Source organism: Lepisma saccharinum, chromosome 23 (genome assembly GCF_977018435.1).
Source record: "Lepisma saccharinum chromosome 23, izLepSacc3.1, whole genome shotgun sequence".
NCBI lineage: Eukaryota > Metazoa > Arthropoda > Insecta > Zygentoma > Lepismatidae > Lepisma > Lepisma saccharinum.
The window spans coordinates 62,363,431-62,389,227 of NC_139251.1; the positions used below are offsets into that span (position 1 = coordinate 62,363,431).

The 25,797-nt window shown below is 37.6% G+C and overlaps 1 protein-coding gene across 1 annotated transcript in view; it reads right to left on the reverse strand.

Annotated features, from left to right (window-relative positions):
- Nucleotides 1–25,797, reverse strand: part of Pask (PAS domain containing serine/threonine kinase) — a 90,390-nt gene that overhangs the window by 5,671 nt on the left and 58,922 nt on the right. Inside the window, exons 12-20 of the mRNA XM_083144424.1 lie at nucleotides 24,362–25,016; nucleotides 21,652–21,812; nucleotides 19,187–19,354; nucleotides 16,443–16,565; nucleotides 14,096–14,236; nucleotides 11,935–12,134; nucleotides 8,750–8,883; nucleotides 7,450–7,587; nucleotides 3,833–4,012 (exon numbers count right to left, since the gene is read on the reverse strand). Coding sequence (XP_083000550.1) covers nucleotides 3,833–4,012; nucleotides 7,450–7,587; nucleotides 8,750–8,883; nucleotides 11,935–12,134; nucleotides 14,096–14,236; nucleotides 16,443–16,565; nucleotides 19,187–19,354; nucleotides 21,652–21,812; nucleotides 24,362–25,016 — 1,900 coding nt within the window. The remainder of the gene's footprint in view (nucleotides 1–3,832; nucleotides 4,013–7,449; nucleotides 7,588–8,749; nucleotides 8,884–11,934; nucleotides 12,135–14,095; nucleotides 14,237–16,442; nucleotides 16,566–19,186; nucleotides 19,355–21,651; nucleotides 21,813–24,361; nucleotides 25,017–25,797) is intronic.

The following is a 25,797-nucleotide window of genomic DNA, read 5'->3' on the forward strand; positions in this document are numbered from 1 at the left end:
AATTGTTTAATGATATGATATCTGGACACATTGGATAATACCAAATGATTGGAAAACATCATTAGTAATACTTATCCACTAAAAGGGAGAAAAAAAATAAATGCTCAAATTATAGACATCTCACATTCATAGCATACAAAAATCTGCACTATAGCTTATTCGGTGTTGGGCATAATATTACGCCCGGGAACATCTCTGACTGAAGTAACCTGTGTTGAATGGAATAATACGTTTTTTGTTGGTGAAACGTATGTTTTGCTATTGAAGAAACGACGACCTTTTATTTAGTCACGATTTTCAGTGCTGACAAAGAAGAAGAAGAAGTAGTTCAGAGGAAAGTAAACTGTTTTTGTGTTATGCTGACAAAGTGCAAACGTGAGTTCGTTTGTGTGCTGTGTTTAGTCAGTTGCTTTATATACATTTGTTTTGGTGTAGCGTTATTTCAACTGTTGGTGATTAATTTTTGGTTTTTGAGTTTCTAATAGTATCTAATAGTATTGTCAAACAGGACTGCGAAATATTTTTCCCTCATCCCTATTGAAGATAGTGCAAGGAAACTTGGCGGATGCATTTCGTATAGACCATAGTATTTTTCAAGGTAGATTATAATCGGAAAGCTATATCCAGGCCAGTCCAGACGGCCCCAAAGTTACCAAAAGGGACTTTTTGGAGGGAAATTTCCCGAATTACCCTCGATTTCCCTTTCCTCATACATGATGTACACATACGCGTGGTACCATTTGAAAGCCTGTTCTATTCTGAAGAGAAAGACATATGAACCATGATACTCGGATGAATTGTACTGAAGCAGTAGCTACTTCAAAATATTACTACGCAAACTCAGAAAAAAAATACACAGAACGGAGAGCATTTTGCCAGAAAATTACACAGAGAAGGGGTTGAAAAAAAAATTAAAGGAAATAACAGAAGAGGAAATTTGAGAACAGCAGAGAGATCATATGCCCCATTTGTACTGAAACAATTAATTTACTCTGATAAGTTTACTTTTCATTTTTCCGCACAAATTATCTTCGCCATCGATTGTGCCACCCATCTGGTCGCTGTGAGTAGAGGCCAGCATAGTCTGCCTTTTACCTACCCACTGCCCGCTTGCACGCGATAACAGGTTTACCTGCTCGCCTGCCCACGGCAACGAGTCGACTTGCGTCTTTACCCGGGTTCTTGGTCTTCAAGGCGCTCTGCGCTTACAAGGTACCTGGGCATTCATCAAGACCCGGGCACCTGCAAAACCTGCTGGAAGGAAACAGCCCTCCGGCAACGTGTCGCTCCAGGTGTTTCATCACCACGTGGACGGCTGCAGCCAGTGTTGCCTACTTACGTAGCTACTAAATCCTACGAAGTCCTAGGAGGAGCTTCTTCTCCAAGGAGAATTTATATACTTAGCGATTTCAGTTCAGCGTAAGCAGTTTTTATCTTATTGCCAGGAAATGCACGCAATATTACAGTTTCATTTATCTAAATGAATGATCGAGCAAACAAAAATCTCCTCACTGAAAACTAATTGTTTTTCATTGCATGGTGCCTTAACCAGGCACGCAGTGGCGCAACCAGAGGGGGCAGGGTGCATTGCTCACAACCTTGGACGGAAATTGTCTAGCGGAGATGTCATGGTGGGGGTCAAACATTAAAGTACAAGTCTCATCAAGTGCAATGCGTAGCAAAGGGGTAGCGGGAGTCGGCCCTGAGCGCCGAACGATCTAAGTGAGAAAAGTTTTAAAACAGAGAATGCTATGGCAGCCCGTGATATTATTTGCTATTAATGTTGGTTTGTTACGAGTTGGATGAATTAATTATGTAATACGTCGCTCCATGTAAAAAGAAAATATTGTAGATGGAAATTTTACATGCCATATGTATGTACATTCGGAATGCATTTATCATGCACTTTCTTTCTTTCAAAAATAGTTTGTGTGCTTGTTTTCCATTATTAGATAACGTGAAATTGACGTGTTGAAAAAAAATATTTCTAATCCTCTGTTTCAACACAAATGCGTGAGAACCGACTTCTACCCCCTTTTTGCGTAATTTATGAGGATAATAATGCCTTTCATGCTACTTTATTACTATTATTGTGATTGTTGTTGTTGTTACGTTTATCCAAGTACTTGCCCCCCCCCCCCCCCCCCAAACGAGGGTAACGGCAATGCCCCTGGCTGGCTACGGCCCTGGTGTTCGCAGTAGAACAGCGTGTTGTTTGACTCGCGACCTCAGCGTCGAACGTGACATGTTTCAGTCCTGCCCTATATCACTATATATACGTATATTGGTTATTTACGACATATACTTATGGATCCTGTGCCACGGAAAACCTATTTCAATGTATGTGTGTGTGTGGGGGGGGGGGGGGTAGCAACATTCGTAAATCTCATTTCATTGGTGATGTGGCTTACGAAGCTTTGAGTTCCCTTTTTTAAGTAGTGAAAATCTATTGCAGTTGGCAACACTGCAGAATGGTGTGGGCCCGGTGCAGTTTCTACTCGAAGCAACTACGTCATGCAGAGGGAGGGGCCTGCAGTTGATGGAAAGAACGAACTGAGACCTACTAGGTATCGTAAGACTGCGGGTACCCGGCGGGTCTACAATGCCTGCCAGGAACGATCTGGGCAGGTGGGCATACAAGCTGCTCAAGCGAGGGTGTTGCGCAGGTTGCATGGCATTTCAGGAGCGATGTCTCGCGAACGGGTCTGCTCCAGGTCTTGTGCAGGCCTCTGGCTGTGAGCAGCGAGGTTCCTTCTCCTTCTGCTTGTGCTCATAGTGGTGCTTGTTGACACGGTCCTTTCACTTTCTGCCGTTCCAGTGTGAGTGTAGTGCCTCCATCTTTTGCCGTGCATCGGGGTTTTGGCACTCTAGGCGTCGGTTTTTGGTCTCGTCGTCTGCTTCCATGGAAAGGCATTTGTTGGTTTCTTGTCGCGATGGGGGCCTACAGCAGCAAAACCCAGATGCACGGCAAAAAAAAAAAAAAAAAGGAAAGTACTTCAACCCCATCGGAACGCCAGAAACTTAAAGGACCGCGTCAACTAGCGCCAGCACAAGTGGAAGAAGGAACCTCGCTGGCCACAGCCAGAGAGTACACACCTGATGAAGCAATCAGACGGGTGGCGAAATCAATCGCAAAGAAAATTTACATGGAAAAATGAAAAGTAAATCTATCTCCGCGTAACTGCCAAACAGATATATTTAGATACAATGTGAAACAATTAATTAAAAAAGGAAAGGAATTTAATTGTGCACTTTATGTATTTTTTTGATTTTGAAAAGGCATATGACCAAGTAAAAAAGACAAAGTATGGAAAGTCTTGGAACAGCATAAAGTCCCAAAACATTTAGTACATGCAATAAAGAGCCTTTATGAAGCTACATTAGTGAAAATCAAAATAGATCATGGCAGAACATAATTAAGGAACGGAAATCTTTAAAGCCCTCAAGAATATATATTGACAGAAATACAAAACTACAAACAGTAATATGATTGACTGGTTGTATTAGATTATTTTATGTCACTTTTCTGCCATTTTTGGTCAATTGCGAAGATGAGAATGGATGGTGATATGATGAACTGACTAAGAGAGAAACTCACAAAGAAAACCCATAGCCAAGATGGGATTTGAACCCAGAACCCCTGGCATAAATTTCCATAATTCAAGAAATTCCGTGTCAGTCAACATCCTCTATTACAAGAAATCCAAATAAAAATTCAATTCAATTCTATACACTGAATTTGCAAGAGATTTAATTGTTCAGAATTTACAACATCAGCATGATTGTTCAAAAGAAGAGAGATATCCTAGGAAAGAAAGAGAGAACTCTGTACCTTGTTCGGTTTCCTTGAACTCCTCATCTACTTCTTCGTCCTCAAAATTCTCTACAGTTGTTACACTGTATACGGAGGATGACGTTGCCGAGTGGTACGAATTGCGAGATTCTACTTCTTGCATCCGAAGATTCTCTAGGTCCTCAATGTGGTAGACTGCAGGGTGGGCTTCCTCTGGAGCTGGAAGAGATGGGATCCAAAAGTCAACACTCAATTATAAAAACTGATTAACGGAGGAATGCATTTTTAGTTTCTGACATATATATGAAATGCGAGATGACACTTTGCAATGTTCTTCTACAAGTTGGATGTTTTATAAACAGATCAGGAATTCACACATTGCTGTTTAGTCTTTGTTTAATGGCAGGCGAAGTGTACTCAAGAGAAATCAATTACAGTGGAACCTCGATTGTACATTTTCCCCGCATTACACATTCAATCTTCACAGTCTCAATAGAGCAAAATGCTATGAAATTTACCCTGATTTTACAGTTTCCTGCATTTTAAGTAGCCAAGTTCGTTCGCTGCGGGACAGCGTAGGTTCGAATCCGGCTCTGGTTGGAATTTATTCGGCCTACGTATAGGACCGGTGGCAAACCACCATTGTGAGGAAATTGGGGAGCTTCGAATGAGCAAGCAAATCCGGTCCCGGAAACCTACTATAACGGCTGAGGATACGTCGGGCTGACCCCCCGGCTATTCCAATACTGGTTGCAGATCTCCACGCTTAGAGGTGACGAGGGAAAGCGTGGGAGGGAGTCTGGCAGTCGGTAGGTAAGCCAAGGCCCTTCAGGGTTGTTCCCCAAATGATTATTTTATTATTATTATATTATTATTTAAGTTATTTCACCTTGGTCCTCTGAAAAATTGAGGTTCTGCTATAAGTTTCAAAAACAGTCCAAGTTAGTAATGTTCACGCTTTTATTAAATGAAGAGCATGGAAGTAACTTAAATAACTCCTCAAAAAAGGTGTACCACACGCATGTAACCATCTTACATCCAACTGACTTGTTCCAAAATTTAACCAACAAGTTATAATTTGTACATCATGATTGCTTGCATGCAAAATTAGCTTTTATGCATTTTTCCTACTTATTTCTTCTGGTATGTTGCCAGCAGGTTTGTAATTGATACATCGTGATTAGGGCTGAGCCGATACCAAGGGTATCGGTATTGGCTAGTATCGGTTCAATTTTTTTCGCCGATACCATCCGATACCAAAGATTTTGAGTGTCTAGAGTGGCCAAGAGAAACGTCAAGATTTGTCCTTTTCAAAAGTTCGTTCACTCTTCCTTGCGACAGGTTGGGCTCCCGCACAAGAATTCCATGTACATTTCCGAAAATGATGCACCCTCCTGGGAAGCAGATGACAAGATCAAAGGCAGGGCTAAAGTAAAAGCGCTGCATCCAAATGTGACATTGAAGGCATGTAACTGCCTAGTGGTCAACGCTATGAGGAAATGAAAGAAACCATTCCTTGCCAATTCTTGTTCGCAAAATCGTGGGTCAAAAACGTGACGTTTTCAAAACCAGCATTATTATAATGCTAGGCTCATTCCGGAGTACCTGGGAGTGGTATGAATGTCGCTGTGGGAGGGAGGGTTGTGGATTTTCTTATTGTGTTCTACCCTTCTGTGCGACTGCTGCCCAATGCCGACACTGCAGTGACTAGTTTTTATTGCAAATGAGAGAGACTAATGGACAGCAGGGCATATACAGAGCTGCCAAATGAGCATGAAATAAATATCTGTATTTGTGTACATTTTTCAGTCGTTTTCCTCCCTCTCCAGGTTAATCCAAATGATAAGAATGTTGTTTACATTTGTATTTATTTTGCATTCCTTGGGCAAGTTGTATGCTATATGCAGTACATACATTTTATTTTACACGCTATAACTTTCTCTCCCCTTAAAGACTTGTGTAATGAATTTGCGAATCATGATAATCCACCGATTTTTTCGGTGTATATGCAACATTACCAAAACTTCTTCTTTCTTTGCATCCTCTGGGGGATGGGGGGGGGGGTAGAAAGAAGTTCACATAAAATATCACAGGACATTTTAAGTGATATAATGCTACAGCAGAATAATTTGGAAGTATTTGATATCATTAATAGAATGCAATCTGATGAGTTTTGTGACTCAGCAACTAGCCTTTGTTATTTTAAACTGGAATTATACAAGTATCGGTATCGGTTGGAATCAAAATCAGTATCGGCTCAGCCCTAATCGTGATTGTTTCGATTTCACAATTTATGAAGAAGAAAAAGTTGCACATGCAGCAAGACAACATTACAAATATAAACACACATGTAAGGCCATACACAAAGCAAAATACTATTCTTGTACAAACCATTCCATGAAAGTGGTATTTAGAGACTTTTGAAAATAGTAAACAACAACAGATTATGACGATTTGTCATAAAATAAAATATTACTCTACAATAATTAATTGTTGCTTCAAACAAACTCTCAGTGTAGTTTTTCCTGAATATGAACACAATCGACACAGAGTATTGAATTTACAGTCACAATAAGTCTCGAAATAAAATCAATTGGGGCATTCCACAAAAAGTGGTCCTACGTCATTTAAATAACAAATGAATTAATCTGAAAATTATTAGTGTTTCTAATTGCATTAAGGTTTAAATGTACATGAATACATATAATTTGCACATTAAGCCAACAAAACTTATTAGCATCTGTAACCTATACGCTTCAAAGACAAAGAAAGTCAAAATTTGCTACATTTTAAAAGTATAACACATGTAACATATTTTCGTTAATGCTTTTCATGGATTTATTCAATTATTTTTCATTTGTTAGCAAACACAAAGTACTTCATAAATCAATGAAATCAGTTCATTATGAATATTTTAGGGATGGACCGATTAATCGGTAGTCTATCGATATCGGCCGATATAGGAATATCGGTGTATCAGTTTATCGGTAAAAATACCGATTATGTTACTGATCCGATATATCTTATAATTCAGTGCAAAATTCTGCAATTTTGTTGTAATGTTTATGGATAATCTCGATGCCCTACTTTCTAAAGAAGTAACTGTCTAAATATTCAACTTCATTGGCACTGTTGTCACCTCGAAACACACATTTATTAAGGAGATCAATGGAACTTTCAGGTTCTTCAAGGACCATTTCTAACTTTATATCGGATCGGTAGAATATCGGTTATTGGCCCACCCCTAGAATATTTTAATCCATCTCATGTCTCGAACCTTACATTTTGTATGCGAAATGTCACACACGTGATGCTGGAATGCCCCAATTCCTAATCAGAAGGCATCTTGCAATAGCTCAACCTATTGACTTCCTAATCTATAACTGAACAGCTTAAACTACAGCAGTGGCACAGGTTGCCCACGACACCTAGATGTGTTTTCTAGATAGTGAACAATATGCAGTATGACATTACTTAGCTCCCCTGTATCTCACCTCTACTTACTGGGACCGAAAAAAAAAAGGCTAAAATAAATATAAATTTACACTTAGGCAAAACACTGGCACATTAGTTTCACCTCATTAAAACAAAAGCAGTTGGACTACAAGTAATATATCAATTACATCTAACCATGCTTGGTTTTCAATCATACTTACTGCATTTCACCAGTTCTTCAAAGTTATACTGATTGATATCAACACTCTGGTTAAGCCATCTGTTTGTAAGGAGGTCAGACACTTTGCAACGTTCTCGTGGATTTTTGGCAAGCATTGATGAAAAGAGTTTCATCAGTTCTGAAAAAAAATAGAGAGTTGATATTTATACATGACAAAATTTCACACATTTGCTATCTGATAAGATAATGGCAATTCAAGAACTACGTATAAATGATATTTGATTACAGCAGAGGATGAGATGCAGTGGTCCACTAGGTAGGGTGTCTGACTGCCACGTGGGAGACCTGGGTTCGATTCCTGGTGGAACCATTGTTTCCCTATATAAAGTGGCTTTTGGGATCACCCAGCCTCTAACAAATGTTCATCCCCCATATGTATCTTGGAAAGTTTTGTTCAAACAAATACCCTTCTCGCGTTGACAACTGAACCTTTAACAACATATAGTGTTCATCCATCTTGTGCCAAACACACAGATATCGAAGATCCCACGTCATTTTACAAACTAAGTACTCGACTTTTAATACAAAACATGTGACCAAACATTCATGACAACAGTGTCACAGTTTCACACTTATCTGGTTCAGTCCTGATGACTCAGTTATCCCACAGGGTCCAGAATCTCACAGCATCATTTTTCTTTATTGTATTACCTCACTGAGGCCAAAAACAGCACATTTGAACCATTTTGCCTTGTGATTTCTTGCTATCATCCACCATATATTTTCTCAAGGTGATAGTGATGTAGATTTCACTACTTTCTTTGCAAACATTTTTTCTTTGCAGAACTAAACACAGGCTGACATATTTTGTTACAAAGTTTGTAATAATAACAATTAAATAGTTTTTGGACAACATTGAATGAATTTGCACTGAATAATTAGATAGCAAAAATTGATTTTTTTAAAAATCGCTACTATGTGAAGCCATGACTGTTTTGCTGTGGTGAAAATATGACAATATCTTGATCTCTTTTTTAGAGAATTCAGGTTTTTCATTAAAATTGAGAAGATAACCACATGTAAGAAGATAACAAAGTTAAATTTCTAATTGTTATAGAGAAAAATGTATGTGATTGCCTTTTATTGAAGTATGGGAAAGCTAAATCCTTTCTTGCAAATAGCTCTCATATCGAGATCATTGCATGATATCGATATACAGAGTTACTTTTATTTAGTTCTTTAGAGACATAGTTCCTTGAAGAACACATAATGAAGCTCCCCACTACATACAAGATGTACGTACATGCCATAATATCATATTTTCAGAAATATGCCCTTACCTTCTGAAACAGCAAAAGGTGGATGAAGTTCTGCCTTCACAGTCTCTTCAACATCAAAGAATGGATTCTCTCCGTAGGTCATAATGTACAAGGTAACACCAAGCGACCAAACTTCCAACTCCGGTCCTTCATACCTGGAGTAAAAACAATTTGGTAATCAATGCCACTTGCCAACATTTCAAATATTATAGCTTTTCATTTCTAGTGTTAAAACGGATTCTTCAAAGTTTCACAAAATTAATTTTATGTGACGACATCAAAAATAAAGATGTTAAGTAACAGAATGAAACATAAAATAATGTTTTTTTAATATATATTAAGGATGGGACCCATTAATCGGTACTCTATCGGTATTGGCCGATATAGGCATATCGGTGTATCAATTACCGATTATTTTACCAATCCGATATATTGATAAATATCTGATAATTGAGTGCAAAATTCTGCCATTTTGTTGTAATTTTTATGGATAATCTCCATGCTCTAATTTCTAAAAAAGTAAATGTCTAAATATGCAATTTCTTTTTCACTGCAGTCACCTTGAAACACACATTTATTCAGGAGGTCACTGAACCTTGCAGGTTATTCAAGGATCATTTCTAATTTTATATGGAATTGGTAGAATATCGGTTATCTGTATCAGTAAATTTTATATCGTTACTTCATTGATATCAGCCCAAAATTTCATATCGGACCATCCCTAATATATAAAGCACGAACCTCATCAATGACACAGGCAGCATTAATTATTACATGTTGAATCACTCTGTAAAATCACACATTTTTAACAAAGATGGGGAAAAATTTCTTATGGAATCAGAGTTTGCTGATCGACTGGGTTTATTTTACTAGATGATGAATTGATTAAATTGACGAAGACACACTCACAAGGAACACCCATGCCCAGACCAGGATTCAAACCCAGAACCCCTGGTGTCGCAGTGTGTTGGGTTAAACCCTCCACCACAGAGGCCAGCCAGTCAGAATATGTTTCTGATGTTAAAGAAGAAAAGGTAACTCCATCTAGGTTAAGATGATGATAAGTAGACATGCTGGCATCAATTTCCTAATACCGTAGGACCAGTTTCAGAAAGGGAGTATCTCTCACCATGGCCAAAATGTAGGTAGGTAGTGTAATACATGTTCCATATATGTATATGTAATACAGAGCATTCCCTGACTCTGCAACAAGTGACCTGGCGTCAGCGCTTGTCTTTCCTGATGAACGGGTCCACGACAATCGCACGCCACAGTCTGTTTTTTTTTTTGTTTTTTCGCACTCCCTGATTTCACTCTCTTTCCCTTTCTGTTGACGTTGCAGACTGATGCCAGTTAAATCCTCCCTCGGAAGTTGTGTCGTGTCAGTGTCTTGAAGATTGTGGCTTAATATGGCACCACAAAAGTTTACATTACAACAAAGGATTTATCTTGTCGATTGTTACTTCGGAAAGAGGAATTGTGGAGAAGTGCGACGATGTTTTGCAACAAAATTTCCTGATGTTTCCGTTCCACGTAGGACCACTATATTAAACCTTGTAAAAAAGTTTAGAGTAACAGGGTCAGTTCTGAATAAAAGTGGAAAGAAAAACGAAGTATACAAAGACAATCCGCACACCATCCGTGAGTTAAAAGAGAGTATTGTACAAGAAATCGGGAGAATTACAGTAAACGAACTTGCAAAAGTAAATGCGAATTTCCTTCGGAGATGCCAGGAATGTGTTGCAGCAGAGGGACATCATTTTCAACACCTTCTGAAGTCAAGGTTAGTACACAACATGAAAACTGTAATTTTAATAGCCGACTCTAGCGACTGTTACGGAACCGTTCACTGGGAAAGACAAGCACTGATGAGTGCTGACAAGTGCTGCCACTTGCCGCAGAGTCTCATAGCAAATGTCAGGAAATGCTCTGTATATTGGTACCACCTGGAACAATTGCACACACTGCCCATTCTGCAAACTGACTGCTAGCAGGTGGTGTGGACAAATTTGTTACATTGCTACCTACATTTTAGCCATGTTGAGGGATATCCCTATTTTTCCACTAGCCCCTTTAATTCGTGTCAATCAGCTGGTATAGTTCACACACTGCCAGACATAAAAATCAAGGAAGCACATGCCATATGCACTTCCAACATGCATTAAACATTGACACCACACCTGGATTCCTTTACAGCAGCAGTTAGCACTAAAGCAGCAGAAAATGCTGCAGAAAAGCACATGTAGTAGCATGCCATAAAATTTAAAATAACAGAAGCTCGTCGAGCAACATTACAAGAAGTTAGCTAGAGGATGGGTGACAGTTGCCACCGAAATTTACAGAACATGATAAAAAAAAAGTTAGGCAGATGAATAGAGTGGAACCTCGATTTTACATTTTCAGGGCACCAAACTGAAAAACTTAAAATGAAGGAAAATGTAAAATCGAGGAAAATTTTATAGCATTTTGCTATCTTGGGACCATCAAGACTGAATGAATAAAGAGGAAAAATGTAAAATCCAGTAGAATAAAATCAAGGTTCCACTGTACTTGATTTCAATATATTAATTTATTACCATGTCTTTCTCCCCCCTCCCCCAAAACAAGATTATTCTATTGAATTCTCCACAGATTTAATTTCCTTAGAATTTAAGATATCACCATGGTTTTTCCAAACTAGTAAATTTTTATTTAAAAAATCACTGCCATGAGTAACCCAAGGTGCAGTGGATCATAGCTAAATATTCTGTGCAGAGCATATTTTTGTGCATAAAATAACCTTGAATGTACAACTTGACATTAAATATTAGGGATGGTACCGATTAATCGGTTCATTATCGGTATCGGCCGATATAGGCATATCGGTGTATCGGTAAAATTACCAATCCCATATATATCGATAAATATCTGATAATTTAGTGCAAAATTCTGCCATTTTGTTGAAATTTTTATGGATAATCTCCATGGCCTAATTTCTAAAAAAGAAAAAGTCTGAATATGCAATTTCCTTTTCACTGCAGTCACCTCGAAACACACATTTATTAAGGAGGTCAATGAACCTTTCAGGTTCTTCAAGGACCATTTCTAATTTTATATCGGATCGGTAGAATATCGGTTATTGGTATTGGTAAATTATATATCGGTACTTTATTGGTATCGGCCAAAATTTCATATCGGCCCATCCCTATTAAATATTAAATACTTACTTATTCCCAGAAAGTACTTCTGGACTGCAGTACTCGACAGTTCCATAGAAAGTTGAAAAGTGCATTCCCGTGTTCATGAAAGTGGCAGAACCAAAGTCTATCAATTTTGCATGGAACCTCTCGTTGATTATCACATTTTCGTCTTTAATATCTCTATGCAAAATATTAAGGGCATGCAAATGGGCAACAGCTGACACAATCTGAAAAATAAGAAAATATATTATATTACAAAAGCCAAAACTTTAAATTGTATAACAAATTGAAACCATCATAAAATGTGTTTACTAGTATTGTGATGATAACACATATGTAAATAAATGTCTTTACAATTTAAAAAAAAACTATCATATTACATCATGCTGGCTAAGACACTTCAAAAGTCGTGCTGTTGTTTGTTCTGTATTATTGTTAACAAGAATGTTGCCGGCACATGACGTAAAAAGTTTATTAATGTCTTAGATAAACTGTCTTAAGTGCAAGATTAGGATGCAGGAAATACTGGTGAATATATGTGAACATGGATTAGTTCAAATCGACAATATCATTTCTTCGTGATGAGTGATGGTCTGAAAAAGTTAACACACATTAGTTGTTATTGATTTGTGCATTACAGTCAAAGTATTACACTTGGGAAAATTTACTACAGTGCGAAGTAGGGACTTACAAAATTTTAGCTTCTGTGCCTGAATATTCTGCACTACTTCAAAAAGTAGGGGGAAATTCCATAGGCATGGTGAAGCCAGTCTCCAGAGATAACTGGAAATAGAAAATCCCTGGTCCTCTAAGGTATGTGGGACATGCAATTAAATTCTCTGTGTGGAGTTTGCAACTCTGCCAGAGGATTTGCAATACTGAGATTCTGTGACATCAGCTTAGTTCAGATTTCTGGCAATCTGCCAGTATATAAGCAGTGATGCAAGGCCAAGAGCTCAGTTGATGCCCAGTTGCGAACTGGTGAATATCTGCTAAGGAAGAGGTCCAGAAGTATATTGATTGATTGAAACTAAATTGTGGGTGCATCAGCACTTAGGCTATTTACACCTGTAACATTATATGGGGTCGGAGGGTGATCTAAGGTTGGATTTTTTCTGGGCTTGTCCCAACATAATGCGACTCTGGGGCTCAAATCAATGGGTACCTAGGGGCAACCCTGGGGGGTAAAAGCAGATGGTGCTGATCACATCACCTCCAAAATTACCGAGATCGAGAATGTGTGGGGCCCTACCCTCCACATCCCCTAAATGTGTCTTCATGGCATGGTGCTATATGCACAGGGAACTTTACCTTTTTACCTTACCGTAGCTAAATTCAGTATCTGTCTCGGAAAACTAAAATCTCCTTATTTAGGTAAAAGCTGAGCCTGTAAAGGGGCGCTCAGCACAGAAGGACAAAACAGGACAAACACAGTTCTCCGGAGGATTATACTGTGCGAAGAGTCAGCTCAAGACACCAGTACGACAACAGTCGACCTGCAACATTGTAGTTATTTGCAAGGTGAAATTTTTAATATATCTCTGTTCTGTTATAGTTAAATTCTATGAAGGTGATGTATTGTAGACAAGGATTAGATACCCTATTATTATCACTGTTAATTAGGCTTGAGTAGTATTAGTTATGATCTTGAAACTCAAAAGAATTTCGTGGTGCATTATTGATTGGGTGTGCCACGTGGAAATCAGGTTCATCTGGGTGCCTACTCAAGACAACTTACTCCCCCCAGGAGCAGCAGAAGAAACCAGAGGAGTAAAAGAAATGTAAGACAGAACCTTACCTTCCCTATAGCCTGTTCGGGCTGTTGCTTTGAGACTGGACTTTCCTTTGTCTGCTCATGCATCTGCCTAGACTTCAGACACACTATACTGCACCCTTACACAGGGGTAGACAAATGCAGGGTGTGTAGCCATGCAATTAAAAATTTTCACTTGGCGCCTGAATTTTCAAATCAAGTCTTAAATTTGGAAATTTCCATTACCTTTTTTTTAAATAACGAGTACAGTATACATGTTCTTTAATGCTCGGCTGGACCTCTGGCATTCGAATGGGCAATGGATACTATCAAGTTTTATCAATTGCTTGATCCCCCCTACACAAACATTTCTGGTGACACTCATGACTGATTGTAGCTACAAGGAGTCTGCAAAAAAAAGTCTTATGTTCTTACCTGCCTAAAAATATAACTAATAAGCGGTTCATCCAACTTTGGATTCCGATCAATGAATTCGAACAAATCCATTCCTGACCCATGCTTCTCCATCACCATTTGGAAGAACTTCTCATTCTCAAACACATCAAGAACTTCCACCTGAAACAATCAACACGATTTTTAAAAAACTGGAAAGGAAAAATGTTTTCTAATTTGTGTGACACAAGATATGAATAAAAAGACTGAAACCTGCTCACACCGAGAGCATGATCACTTCATGATGCTGCAAGTAAATATGTAAAAAATCCATTAGAATTACTGAATATGTTAATTTTTGTATAGGATCACCTACATAATTTATCAATATTTTTGCATTGTATGTGCCTCACAAAATATACAAGGGTCATTAACAGTACCAACAAGCATTACATTATCATATAGTATATCTGGAGTTCAACAGCTAAATATCATACAGAAAAAATAGAATCAATTCAGAAAATATGTGCCTCTAGCTATGAAAATTGTTAAGTACCATTTAAATATGAGGAGTGGTTTGAATCCCTTAAATTGCAAACACTGTGCTTAAGAAGGAATAACAAAATAAGTGTACAGTGAAAAAACGATTTTACAATCCCAGATTTTACATTTTCCACATTATATGCTCACTCTTCTTCATCCCAACAAAGCAAAATATTGTAAAACTTTTTCAATTTTTCAGCTTTGTCCCATGAAAAACATAAAATCAAGGTTCCACTGTATTTGTACATAAGATGTTATTATCAAAGATCAATAGTGACCATTTCATGAGAGCTACAGTATTATTTACAAGGCTCCCAAATATATCACTAGACAGAATTCCTTATTTCAGTAAATAACAATGGTCTTGAATTGATAAAACTCTTGTAAATTATTTATAGGATGATGTGAATTAATTGTACAAATTCGACATTGTGTTGTAAGTGGCCAATGATGTGCTCAGCATGAAGTAATGATAAACAATAAAAAATTATTACTATTAGAGGTATAGTAGAAGAAAACTATAACTTAAAATGTAAATATGATGCCCTCACTATATTATTTTACATCTCTCATGTTTTATCTGTGTAATTTTGTACTTTTTTTACTTGACTTAGTGCTGTATTAGGTTTTATACTGTGCACAGCACTTAAAATAAACTATTATTATTATTATCATCATCATCGTATGGACTGGTTCTCTTTAAAGATAAAAGTAGGTCTGAGTTGATCAGCAGTATGTTTTCAGAAACAGAGCACGTGTTTACATACCGGGTGGCTAGAATTAAAGTTACCCAACTCAGAGCCCTCTGTAGCCTGTTTGAGGCATCGTAGAACTCGGAAATTTGGTGAATCCACTATGCAGACCTTGGGGAAGAGGATGGCGATAAAAAATAGTTCAATTTTCTGCCACCAGGTTGAAATGTGGTGCTGTACTTCCATGATGGGTTGTGATAATGACGTAAACTGCTCCAATTGGTTATGGACTTGACTTTACCTTGCAATCTTGCAATAAACGAGAGATTATTTTCTCGCAACTTCCAGCCACTAACAAATGTCTTTCTAATTAATAACTCTGCTAAATCACTTAACGTGGGTGCTGAATAAAAGTTCGGAAGTGATCACCATACCATTAAATAAGAAAGAACGTGCATTACTGGTGAAGTTGTTTTATCAGAATGGTAGTAATAGTGCAGCTGCACTGCGAGGTTATTGAACACTGCTGTACTGGCAGAAACAAACAATAAAGATTTGTACACCTGACTTGTTTTTCAATATTCATTATTACAGCACCACATTTCAACCTTGTGGCGAAAAATTGAACTTTTCAATTATTTTTTTTAATGCCATCCTCTTCCCCATGGACTGCATAGTGGATTCACCAATTCAGAGTTATACGATGCCTCAAACAGGCTACAGAGGGCTCTGAGTTGGGTAATTTTAATTCTGGCCACCCGGTATTAGGGACCGACCAATATGAAATATCTGCTGATACCAACTACGGATATAAAATTTACTGATACCAAAAACTGATATTCTACTGATCCAACATAAAGTTGTTCCTTCAGCATGAATGGTTTATTTACTTGCTTAATTAATGTCTGTAAACAAAGTGACTACAATGCATTTTACCTTTGAAAAGTAAACTGCATATTTAAATGTGTATTTTACTAAACCAGGAAATATGAATACTATGTCTATATTCATAATAATAATAAAATGGGAGAACTTTGATACCAATCCTACTACAAGACCCAGCCACAAATATAATATTACCACTACCTTGTGACAACATTGACACCCACATGCACATTTTAAACATATATTATTTAAGCAAAGCAGCCACTTACAATATTAGGATGCTTTAGTGTCTTCAAAAGGCTAACTTCTAAAGGCACTCTTTTCTCCAAAGTAGGATCATCAACCCAGGACTCCTCATACACCTTCTTCTTTTCAATGCACTTTGTAATGACCTGAAATGAGAGGAAATAATTTCAATCAATGCTCACTTGCAAGGAAAGCTCCCCAATCAGTTGATGAGAATAGGAATGAAACTTGTAGAATGGCATGATAATGAGACCAAAGTTACAAGGGTGCAGGGTAACATTTTACAATTTGCTCAAACCCCCTTGAACTTGGTTAATATATGAGGGTTGGGGTAGAAGTCATGGCAACTATTTTTTATTTCGCGAGAATGCGGGACCAGCATGAAAATCTGAAATATACGAATGCAAGGGGGCAATGTATAGTATTGTGGAATGTATGAGCAATGCAGATCATGTGTACCAGGTATAGGATAGGGAAGCGAGCAAACATCTATTGGATAGCATGGTGGCACATGTATTTACAAGTCTGAAAGCATAGGAACATTACAGGAACAAAAGAGGCACATACAACAGTAGGTCGCTATTTCCCATTGTGGCATTCTCTGGTATTTCTCCCCCCCCAAGAATGGCTATTTTGTTACACGAACCTTGTTCATGCCATGGCACGATGGTCGACTCAACAATGAATTACTACTACTGCCCACTGTACAATAACCATTCATCACACTGGCATGGAGTAACGTGTCCACATGTTCTCCAGAACATACGATCAATCATATTGTGGAACAACCGTTTAACTTTGAAAAAAAAATAGTTACCATGACTTATGCCCCAGCCCTCGTATTTAAAGGGTGTGCTTATAAGTATGCAATCAAATATCTGCAGAGATCAATTACAGGAAAGTAGATATATATTAATCACCATAAGGATAAAAAATACATATCATTTGTCACATGTAATGAGACAACCCTTAAATGGTGCATGTGACACATACGTTACTCAAGTAATGTTCGGAGATACATTTCTTGAATGGTAGATGATTAATTGGAAAATTTAAATTTGATTCTGGATATAAATGGTGGGGGGGCGATTTTAAATTTTCCACTGAAAACAAGCACAGCTTCAGATTAGAAAATCTCTCTTTTCTCCGAAAGGATTAGCAGCAAATGGGCAATTCTTGCCACAAGAATGGAACACATATCAGGCAATATGCAAGTACCATTTTGAAACCTCATGTTTTGCCTAACAAAGTCCAAATTTCTTTAAAAAAATGTATTTTTCATCATCTTCTTCCACTACTTGATGAATAAAAATTGGCTTTTTTCAACCATAGGCTTATAAAGCCTCTTCCGTACTGAAGAAAATTAGCTATAATTTGTAACTCTAGCATGAGATATATAATTTTTTCTTGTCAAAAACAAATAAACAGCACGACACTTTAAAAGTTTGTCCAAGCTTTCGATTCCATCTCGGAGTCATCATCAGGTCTGGTCAAAGAGACAGCAAAGACATGGTCGAAGTTCCCATGACATTTCTTGCTGTGTCTGCCAGAAGATGTCATTGAAGTCTTGGTAAGTTCCTGGTTGTTCCAACTGATGGCTGAGGGAGATGGATTATTTAGTTTGATTCTTATACCATGACAAATAAAGATTTCCACATAAATTGTTGTTGAGATTATTTATATTTTTAATCACGTGTACACTTTCCTTAACATCCCGTTCTATTTTTCCTTTAGCATGCACCAAAAAAGAAAACGTAATCCCGTGATAATTGATGGTTGGTTTCTATGGCGTGTTTGGTCAACCCAGAAGAACTTTTTTTCCTGCATATGTATCCTATGTGGTCTGAGAATCTGTCCTTGATAGGTCTCTTGCATTGGCCTATGTATTTCCTGTTCCATTTGCATTTAATACTGTACATGCCGAAGTTCATTACAGGCTCTTTATCATAAGTTTTGGAGCTTACTATGTTTCTTGTACTTCTGTTTTTCTAGGATGCATCGGATTTTAGTGGATAGACTTGGTACATATGGGATGCATATCCATAGTCGGGAGTCCTCATCATCATTTTTGGGATGATTACTTCTAGTTTATTCTTAATGTTTCACATTTTGCAGGTTGTGGTGCATGATGTTGGGACTCTAACCGTTGAGGATGGCCTGTTGCCTTCTTGTAACACTTTGTTGCTGGTACATAAGTGCAAGGCTCTTCTGACACTGTTGTTCCAGATGTTATCTTGTGTCTAGGTGGGTAGTTGGAATTTTTATGTATGAATAGGGAACCTTAAGTGAATGGCGTTAAATTTTTGTAGCGAATCTATTCCTTTCTCTGAATATAGTGATGTCGAGGAAATTTGAGGTTACTTTCTTTCTCAACAGTAACTTTAATGGAGTCACATATACATTGTACCAACCACCCACCAGTGTAAGATATGAGTTAACACTAAATCTTGAAGAATTTGTTTTTAGAGTACATGACAAAGTTTGAATTTTCGATACATTAGGTCACCTGATTAATCTTGATCTCTTGTCCAATCAAATGAGTCCCTAAATTAGACAGTTTCAAGCCATAATAAAAAGCAGTAGCTAAACTTCCTCAATCAATCAATATTTTAGTACAATTCAGATGTGTTTCTTGCATATCAACATTCAACACAATGAAATATATTGACAATTACAAAAAATTATCAGTAACAAATGATTAAATAATTTAGTGCAAAACAGTTGTAAACCACAGTAAACATTAGTGAACACAAAAGGTATTACGTACCAACAATTTATCAGAATTCCGATATGCCATCTTAACGTATCCAAAAGCACCTTTGCCGATTTGTTGCAACGTGGTGTATTTCTGGGAGTAATCTCCTGCCATCTGGTCATCCTCTGCAGATGCAGAGCCAACCAATGAGGTGGTTTGTTGTGCACAACTACGTATAGCCTACAAAAGAGAAATTCAACCTCTTAACATGAAAGTCAAAGAACTGGACATATCAATCTTCACTTGCCAAGAATTTACATAAATATATTTGGTTGTATAAATACAGTGGAACCTCGATTTTACATTTTTCAGAGGATCAAGATGTAAAAACTTGAAAGTTGGGGCTGAGCCAATACCTATGCTAATGTATTGGTATCAGAAAGAACCGGTGGGAATTTATTTGCAGACACTGGCTGATACTTTTCCTGAATTTTGGTCTTTTGCAGGGTCCGCATAAGCACCACACAATGCTTTTGCAGTGTCTAATTATCCTGAGAGTTATGCAAAATTTGAAGTTTCCATTGATTTTGTACCAATATTGTGTGAAAAACTGTATTTTCTGACTACATAACAGGTATTTTTATATTCTGATGTAATTTTTTAATATTTTAAAGCAGAACTGTGTTAAATTGATGCTTATAAGTGAAGTTAATGTTAATCAGTATGTTGAACATCTATCAATTGTTACGATTTTCCAGCATCAATATTGTTATCAATTGGAATTTGTAAGAGTATCAGTATCGGTTCAAAGTTCAGCCCTACTTAAGATGCAGGAATATTTCATCTTTGGGAAATTTCTTTACACCGGAGGATTGAATGTATAATGTGGGAAAACGTAAACGGGGTTCCATTGTATAAAGTTAAAATTAATGTACAATATTTATGAAAAGTAAGGGAAGTAGATGGAGAGTGTGAGGAAAGAGTGACAAAGAGTGAGGGGGTTTAGAGGGCACACAATCCTCAATGGTCAAAAGTACGAGTTTGCAATAATTTTGATTTTTGATTTTGATTTATTTTATTTTACTTCGCGTTTTGTGCCTCTTGGCTAATTTGCGAAGATGGGGATGAGTGATGAAATGATGAAATTGATGAATGGACATTCACAAACAACCATGCCCGAGCGGGAAACGAACCCGGGACCCTTGGCATCGCAGCGCGATGTGCTAACCACTCAGCCACAGTGTATGGCGAGTTTGCAATAATTGTAAGATCTTATACATTTGGCAATCTCACTGATTTTTCTAGAACAGATAGGTGTTTTAAAAATACTACATGTGTAAGTGGTCATTTAAGTGCAACCCACCACAACATAACCTTCCCAATCCAGACATCTGTAAAAGTCACATACAACACAGGAAACAGCAAAAATGTGTCATGGTAAGATGATTTCACTGTAACAAATAGTGCACGGAACTTCCTAGGCACATTGCTATCACAGCAAGAAAATATATACTAGGGATGGAGCAATATGAAGTTTTGGGCGATACTGATAGAGTACCAATATAAAATTTACTAATACCAATAACTGATATTCTACCAATCCAATATAAAATTCCAAACGGTCCTTGAAGAATCTGAATGGATCATTGACCTACTTCGTAAATGTGTGTTTCAAGGTGACTGCAGTGCAAAAGAAGTTGGATATTTAGACATTTACTTTTTAAAAAGTATAGCACGGAGATTATCCACAAAAATTATAACAAAATGGTAGAATTTTGCACTAAATTATATTTATAGATATATCGGATGCGTAAAATTATCGGTAAATTTACCGATAAGCTTATATTGGTTGATACCGTTAGAGATCCAATCTGTCCATCCCTACTATAAGCTATAGTTTAAAATCAGTAGACAATGTATTGATCGACTTATTTGTTGTTTTAAGTCCACTTTATGCACAGGAAGGCTAATCGGGATTGGACCTACAGTTTAACGTGGGATCTAAACCACTGTGCCATGTGCCTCCACCAGGTATTGAACCCGGGACCCCTTGATTACAAGGCAACAACGTTACCACTATGCAATCGGGGAGGCCCCAGTAGACAATGGACAATTTCCAATTAGCATTGCATGCTAATTCAGAACCATTGTCACTAAAGTTCAGAGAACTATAAGAAAATATAAAACTTGCTAGTTGCTGCAGGGAGCTTTTAGTGTGTCTACTGCCAATGTTCGAAAAGAAAATCCCATTGCTTTGAAACACTGGCACTACATAGTAAAATTCCATATTGCAAATACCAATTATTATATTTCCTTGGTGATATGCGAGCACACATAGTGTCAATACTCCAAACAGAAGTATCTTTATAACTGGAGACAAAAGTCTTTCAAGAGTCTCATCCACAAACACAAACCAGATATATAGATGTAAGACACACCTATCCACATAAGCACTTCATTCCACATTATATGCACTAAGTATACTTCATACTGTAATAAATATTTTAGGTCACACAACGACCCATAAAACATCTTACCTGCCCAAGAGAATTGTCAACCGTACTATTCAAACTTGATGCTAGAGTAATACTGCAGCAGTTTCTCCCTCCTTCTATATCGTCTGAATCTCTTGTTACCCAGATACAATACACTATCTTTCCATTTATTAAGCATATTTTGCGTACTTGATACACAATATCTGAAAGTATAAATTGATAGAAAATAAGTTCATTGTTAATGCAGTTCACATTCACAAAATTCATGTTATTTCAGTAATACAGTGATTCTACGTTATCGGATTTTACATCATTCCAAATAAAACATTTAATTTTCATGATCCCAACAGAGCAAAATGCTAAAAAATTGTCCCAGATTTTACACTTTCCTGCATTTTAAGCAGGTTTTAACCAAGGTTCCACCGTAATACATGTAACTATAAAATTATAAATATTGAGAATGCAATTGTTTTCTGTTACAATTACAATCCTAAATCATAATTGTGTATATTATTATTAAAGACTAAAATACCATATAAATGAAAGTACTGTATGCAATATCTACAGAAACTTAAAATAGATACAGAAGCTAACACACCTGCCAAAGCATTTAAAAATATCATATCACAGTGCAACAAGTATGTTTACATAATTGTTCGCTTACCGAAAAGGAAAATAATATTCTGTAAAATAATAAAATGCAGTTATAACATTAAATCGAACATCATTTTAATGTGACAATAATCGTAGAAACAGAAAATGTCAGCCTAGGTAGTTTCAGCCCATAATCACCTATTTCTTTCACATATCACTGTGTATTGTAAGACAGGATCTAACAAGAAAATAAATATGTCTCTAAGTAGCCGGTTTAGGCATGTAATTTTTCAATTTACACAAGCTTGGCTACATTATGTGGCTTCACCAGGAGTTAAGACAAGACCAGACAAAGTTTAAAACATGGCAGCCATACTGGATAAGCCAGTATGTTGCCAGCCTGAAATGGAGTAGGAAGCAGTGACAGTATACTCTGTATTGTCTTTTATCTTCACATGTTTTAAATTTTGACTATTCTTCCCTTTGAATAACTTAAAAAGTAAGTACAGTACACGCCTAATCTAGACTTCAGCTACTTACAAGGGAGGTTATCTAAGTGTCCCCCTCCGATTTCCATGAAACTTGGCAGGTGTATAGAGGGGCCCAAAGGAAGAAATATGTGTTTTTATGTTTCAGCTAAGAAACTGTTTTAGGGTGCAAAACCCACCCTAAATGTCAAGATGAGGAGAAATTGAAGTGGGGATCTGACCCCAAAGCCACGTAAAAATAGCATAGGAAGAACACGCGCATATAATTGGAACACACACAGCTCAGAACTGTAGGATTGTCGGTACCAAACGCAAGTGCTATCGTGAAGGACGACGGCGGTTGAAGTTCTGTGCTAATAGTACTGGCAGATACACAGGTGGGACACTTGAGATATGAAGTGCATATCACTGGCAAACACAGCTCTGTGCTGTGTATGTTCCAATTATATGTGCTTGTTCTTCCTATGCCATATTTACGTGGTTTCGGGGTCAGATCCCCACTTCAATTTGTCCTCATCTTGACATTTGAAGTTGGGGTTTTGCCCCCTAAAACAGTTTTTTAGCCGAAACAAAAATACACGTATTTCTTCCTTTGGGCCCCTCTATACACCTGCCAAGTTTCATGGAAATCTGAGGGGACACTTAGATAACCTCTCTTGTTAGTGAAATGATGGCATGATGCCTTACCAAAAATACGTGTTAAAACATTCCTCAACCATTTTCTAAAACTAATACTGTACTGTCATAGACTACTATCAACAACTAAAGCTATACTGTCTCTCAGGATTACGTCCCCATACCCTAGTTTAAAGTTGAGGCTGTTAAGGGGCACTCAGCACGCACAAGGACAAACACAGGACACGCACGACTCCACAACCTGGCTGTTGGTTCAGGTGTCAAGTCTCTTATTGGGCTCCAAGATATACCCATTTCTTATAAGGATCTTTCCAATGGCATAGTGGTAACGTAGTCACATTGAAATAAAGAGGTCCATGGTTTGATACCTGGCAGAGGCACATAGTAGTTCAGATCCCACTTTAAACTGTTGGTCCAGTACTGATTAGTCTCTCTGTGCATAAAAGTGGAGTTAAAATCTAATGGTTCTTCCCAATACTCTCAACTGTTCCACCGATTAGCCACATTGGTCTAGTCAGTACGGTGTCTGACTGCCACGTGGGAGACCTGGGCTTGATTCCCAGTGTGGGCCTTGTCCCCACATAAAGCCACTGACACTCACCCAGCCTCAATTAAATGGGTACTTGGGAGCAACCCTGGGAGGTAAAGTCAACAGGAAAATGGTGCTGACATCACCACTCCAACATGGTCGAGATCGATAGATTGTGTGGGAGCACTAGCTCCACATCCCCCTATACACGACTCATGACCTGGTGCAAAGTGCCTACCTACCTGTCCCAATTAGTCTACTTGTGCATAAAGTGGACAACCCTCAAAAAACCTAATTTCTTAGAGGATGGGTAAACTCCAAGGCCGCTAATAAAGGGACAATGATGAAAAAATTCCCATTAGCGACATCTACCATTGAAACAAAACCCTAATCTGCATTGTCATCAGCGGTATCCTACGAACTGGAACACAACAGTTAGAAACAAAATTTGCAGAACCCTAGTCACACTACATTCAGGTTCTAAAAACACAATAAACAAACTTACCAAGATGTGTCCCATCCTTGTGCCTTCCGAAGCCAACATATGTGCCTTCACAGAACTTTTCTTTCCTTACTTGGCCAACACCTCGAAAAGCAGGTGTCGACGCAACAACACTGCCATCGCACAGAATAAGGGCACTTGAGTCACCAGACACATTGTCTTCTGGCTGATTGGAACTGTACAGGTTCTTGGAACTGGCGTCACTTCTAAGCATGTCATCATTGCCTTGCACGTTCAACTGAGGTGCACTTTCGTTTAATTTACCGTACAAAGGATTGATATTCTCTTTGTTTGGAGCATCAGATTCGCTGCCCGTCTGCCTGCTGGTCGGCTTCTGCATGGAAGAGATTACAGTACTCATCGGAAACTGAATGGAGGAATTGCTTGCTTTTGAAGACTCCGAAAATGCCAAATTCAAGTGATTCAACGAATCTGTGATTTCAGACACACACCCTGAGTTGCTGTTTGCAAAATCCTCTTGCAGCGGCTTCAGTGGAAGATCCAACATGTTTTCACTGCTCATCTTATTGCTGAATCCTTCCATGGATTGAATGGTTGGTGACAATTCCGACTCGATATCCCCAAAAGCAGGAATTGACATTCTGTCATCAGCATATCTTACATCTTCAAAGATATCTGGAATGATCTTAGTTATTACCTGCAAAGAAATAGTAAATAAGTAGGGCCACAAGCTTATGATCAAGAAAAGAGCATTTCAGTAAAAAAAAAACTGGTCAAACTAGGGATCAAAAGCAGTATATAAAATTGTATTTCGGTGTTAAAATGGTGAATATAACCCTAAATTTGATTTAAAACTACACCTATTACACAAAATACATGCGGCTCAACTCTTGCTATCCAAGATAAAAGTACTAATACCACTAATAATAATAATAGTGTTAATAATAATGTTATTAATAATGTTGTTATCATAACATTATTATTCTTATTGATTTGTTTTATTTTACTTCCCTTCTTGTGCCACTTTTGGCTAAATTGCGAAGATGAGGATGAGTGATATGATGAAATTGATGAATGGACACTCACAAACATCCATGCCCAAGCTGGTTTTTGAACCCGGGACCAACATTGTTATTATTTTTATTATTAGTAGTAGTACAAATATATTATCCACGTAAATTATGCAAAAAGGGGGTAGAAGTTGGTGGTAAAGCATTTGTGTTTTAACAAACGATTTGAATTATTTTTTCAACACGTTCAATTTCACATTAATAATGGAAAACAAGCACACAAACTATTTTTCAGACAGAAAATGCTTGATAAATGCATTCCAAATATAATTCTTTTTTACATTAACATGTATAACTTTCATGCACGATATATGTTTCACATATATGCAACATGGAGCGATGTGGACACTAAATTGTTTGAGTTGGTGTTTTAAGTCCACTTTATGCACAGTAAGGCTAATCGGGACT